The 4,654-nt window shown below is 40.5% G+C and overlaps 1 protein-coding gene across 1 annotated transcript in view; it reads right to left on the reverse strand.

Annotated features, from left to right (window-relative positions):
- LOC105454716 (heparan sulfate 2-O-sulfotransferase pipe) overlaps positions 1 to 4,074 on the reverse strand; it is a 27,023-nt gene extending 22,949 nt beyond the window's left edge. Inside the window, exon 1 of the mRNA XM_011697548.1 lies at positions 3,292 to 4,074. Within this exon, the coding sequence (XP_011695850.1) occupies positions 3,292 to 3,341 (50 nt within the window). The 5' untranslated portion in view covers positions 3,342 to 4,074. The remainder of the gene's footprint in view (positions 1 to 3,291) is intronic.
- Between the last annotated feature and the right edge of the window lie 580 nt (positions 4,075 to 4,654).

The raw sequence follows: 4,654 nt of genomic DNA on the forward strand, positions 1-4,654 counted from the left end.
ACGTGTGCTCTTCCGATCTGTATTGCTAGAAAACGTTTTGATATTCTAGCAATCATTTTGACTTTCGCACAAAATAATTTTGACTATTGAACAAAAATTATTTACAGATCTGGATTCAGCAAAATTGTTCTTTCCGTGCATTTATAAAACTTTGTCGTTAATTTTTTTTTTTCTTCATTACCATGCTTAACGACGTAGAAACAGTTAAACATACGCGCGCGGATCGTTCCATTTACATATGCGTTTTCAATTAAGTTTTTTATTTACGGGGCACGTTATCTCAATCCAGTTGAACGAGTTCTCCGGCACTTTTGTTGGTAAATACGTACCGGATGTCCCGATCAACTGTGATATCTCTCAAACGAAGATTCTCCTCGCGTTGCGCGGAAAAACTTCTGCATCTGCACATATATTCAGAGTTAATAGGTAAGAAATTATACGCGCGCACGTACGTCCGACCCATGTTAATTCGCGATTTTTTCTATACTTAAACAGACATGCCCTCTGACATTATGCATATACTTTATTAAATCAGATTTTATGCTTGACATACAGCTTGCTATCTATCTGCTGATACGGGAGAGGCTGTTTCTCCATAATGGAAATATTCTTGAATGGCGCAGGTAATCTCCTATACGGCCACTTAACGCGCATTATCATAGTCACTCTTAATTGCGTTGTACCCGCTCAAGTGCGTTCGCGGTGAACGCGCTTGATATCGTCACGGAGAAGTCGGAAGTGCGTGCAGACGGGATTCCACGTGGCGAGAGAAGCGGCCGATAATGATAGTTTTGATACGCGAGGAGGCCATCCAGGAACCCTTACTCCATTTTATACAGCAGTGTGACACCTCCCCGCAATCCCGCATCACGCACTTCGATGCCTCTGTTGCTTGCCTCATTTACGCAACGGGCCTCATAACTTTTATTTATAGATGGTGGAGATTCATTATCGCGAATACGCGGGGTTTTCTCGCTCCGGCAGCAAAATTCATCACGCGGGACGAGCCGCAGAAACGAGACAAATGGACCTGCATTCTTGCAAACGTCACGATGGTTCATCACTCACCTAGCAGAATTCGTAATTATCAACTGTATTAACATGAGATAAATGAGGGATGCGGAATGACGGTGTTTATCGCGTATGCATGATAATTCCTAGTGTAAATTGCAAAATTTACAATTCATAGCAAATTTACAATTCATGGGCAACTTGTTTGATCATTCGAAAAAGGTCATGTCTCATCGATTGCACTAAACAAAAAATGTGAAATTAGAAGATAAGAAATTTTTTAACGTTTATTGAAGTGGAATATGTTTCTTTGGTAAATTTCGTAGAATTTGATAAAAAATTGAAATTGTCGCATTGCACGCGTTATAGATATCCCGCAAAAAAGTCCGTGATAAAAAATTATATAATTCTAAACAATATTGTAAATTATCTATAATCTTGTATAAATAGATAAGACGATCTTGTTTCTCAATTAATTAATTTCAAATCACTACCATTTTCTATATATATTAATTTCTATTTTATCTAATATAATTATAAATTTAATAAATTTAATTAAATTCTTTATTACAAAGTCAGTTGATAAATATTGAAAGTAGTGGCACAAAGTGTCACTTCTAGAGCTATCAAAGGAGTCCTATTTACCGCATTCTATGTAGACCACCAACTTCGTTTGTGACTTATGACTTCACGCGCGCTTGAGGGGGTCAATCGCACGAAGAAATCGCAGGCCGACAAACCATGCATTTGCATAGGACATGGAGCACCCGGGAATCGACCACTCACGATTCTCTCGCGCGGTCCGCATTATTCTACCGTGATGAATCGATTTGTCACATGCCTAGCTCATCGCGAGAATCCCCTTTAACTCGTTATCTCGACCTGATCCCGACGACGTGCATGTCTGAACGCGATTGGCAATGTTTGGTGGTATATGCATTTTTCGCTGTTAACTTTATATTTCCTAAAGTAATGACATATTCATGAGGCGAAATAGAATCTTAAGTAAAGTCATGATCGCTTACGTCACGACCGTCCATCGTGTAGCGTTTTTATGACTGATAAAAGAACGTCGGAATGTTAAAATAAAGTATTTCTTGCTGTCACCAACTTTCTCGCATTTTCTGTGACAAAGTAAGTACGACTTATCTAGGATAGTCCGTTATTGGTAGTATAGGAAAGTTCAATCATTTTTTCGTTCAAAATATATTTTTTCAAAATTAATTTTTTGGACACTTTTTTAAGGGAAACGCAAATTTATATCTCGTATAATATTTAAAGCAATAGCAACAATTATAAATTTACGCTAAAATTACGGTAGTAAAATACTCCGCATTGCACTAATATAATTAAGGCTAACGCACTTAAATTAGGTGAATACTAATGTAATATTAATAATGTAATTACATTTTATTCCTGGAAATAAAGATAAGAATGCGAGATATTCGTTATAGATGCGATTTGTAAAACTAATCATTTGGTTTCTAGTTTACGTCCATTATGCTTATATGTATATTTTTTTAAATCTTATATGCAATTCAGCGATGCATAAATTAAATGATCATCGCTTATACGAAATTCACATGTCTTTTCTGAAAGATATCAGAATCACATAACTTACTGTCTGAAATTTATATCCTATTTTATATTCTTACTTTCTTCTCCATTTTATTCGTTAACGGGGTCAATGTCCCATCTTTGAGAGAAAGATTGTGTGTAGAACGATTTAAAAATTCAATAATATTCCTTTAAACTCTCTTCTCTTTTTTTCCTTTCTCCCCCCCCCCCTGCCTATCTCTGTCTCCCTCTCTCAAATGTATAATTTTTAAATATGTTATAATTGCCCATCAAAAAGTAATTATATATCTATTGTTAAAAAAAAAACTTGTGCTTTTGTAATGAATTAGAAAATAGAAGAAAGATGATATTCTTTACGTTTTGTTAATTTACTTAAATACTTTTACGTGCAGCACAGTCAGTACAGTACAGTCTTAAAATCGAGTGTTACGGGAAGAAGATTAAAATCATAGAAAAGCGGCGCGCTCGACCGGCGAGAAGGTGGATGATCGTTGGCTAGATTGAGTCACCAGCATGCTTAACGGTTAAATACCTCGGCTCGTTATAGAGGATACCCCGGCGAGATACGGTATCCCTTCGTGCACTCTCATGCTCTACGCGCAGATAAATATTGATGACATCGTAGAAGATGTTAATCGCACGCGCGTAATTAGGCGCCTTTAACGCCGCGGTTAATCGCGTCCCGCGAGATAGCCTCCTTACCTCTTGGGAACGGGCACTCTCCTCTGCCGCCACATGTTCTCCTTCGGCATCCTGCCACTCCTTTCGAAATCCGGCCTTTTTTTTACAGGATATTCTTCTTGGCGACGATCGAACGATATCCCACGAGTTTGCGTTGGTCACGTACGATCCATCGGAGGATGATCTGTCGTCACCGAGCACTCGTGTCTTTTTTCAGCGGATGCTGCCCGCGAGCTTTGAAAACGGTCACTCATAAAGTCCATTCACTGAATCACTGCTGAATGACGACGACGACGACGACGACGACGACAACGGTCGAAAAAACGTTTATCGATGTTGAACGTTAACGCTCGCCGACAGCTGCACGCGAACGTCAGCCGTTGGATTCCCGCAAGCGAGCGATTTTCCTGTCGATCAACACCCGCTACCAGGTCAACATCCTCGATCGGCGAGCCGATCGATCTTGTTCAGCGCGCCTCTGAGAGCAACTTTACGACATCGTGGACCCATCGAATGAAATTTCGTTCGAATCGAACGGCGGCGCCGGGGATCGGAGATTCATGCGGATTCCGGGTGTCGAAACGCGCGTGCGGCGGCCGTCTCCGCGGATTTTTTCAGTCATCGGTCTCTCGACGAACGTGCAGCCGCGCGCTCGTGAGATGATGCAGAAGGATGAGAGGCATCCGCGCTCGTCGCTCGACGTTGCACCGGCCTGTCCGCTGGTCGACACGCGACTGCCGCTTTTCTTCGCCTCGGTTTCGGAGCCTCGGTGCCGCGTGGACGCGAAATACGGAGACGACACGCGATACGCTCTATTCCGCGTCCGCGCTCCGTTACTCGGTGGCACGTAATGCCGCGATTCTACTCCACATTCGCCGTGCCTGCCATCCCACTGGGTCCCCTCCCCCCACCCCCCGGTTCCGGAGCCGCTTCCACTGCGCGTCAAGTGAAGGGAAGAAGCGTTCGGTTTTCGGGATTAAATTAAGGTGATCGGACTTTTAACCACTGACTCTTGCAAGCGTCCTCTTTTCGAAACGTGAACACATAATAAAGCTTAAATTCTATATATGTATGTACAGCAGTACTATGCATATCTGTTTTTGCGCAAGAGACTGCATAAGATATGATAAAGATAAGAAGTTATTTTAGAGCACAATTTCAGTTTAAATTTTTAAGTTAAAGTTAAGTCTCTCTTTGAAACCGAACAACGTATTTTTCACATATCTATTACTTTTTTTGTTTTTTTTTGTTATAAAATTAATATAAACTTGCACGTTATAGAAAGAATCTGAAATAAACTGTTTTTTGTAATGTTTTTCTCAAATATGTAGATCCTTTGTAGATTTGATCCATATAAATTAATGCGGATAAAATAATTCAACGG

Source organism: Wasmannia auropunctata, unplaced genomic scaffold (assembly GCF_000956235.1).
Source record: "Wasmannia auropunctata unplaced genomic scaffold, wasmannia.A_1.0 LD335976.1, whole genome shotgun sequence".
Classification (NCBI taxonomy): domain Eukaryota; kingdom Metazoa; phylum Arthropoda; class Insecta; order Hymenoptera; family Formicidae; genus Wasmannia; species Wasmannia auropunctata.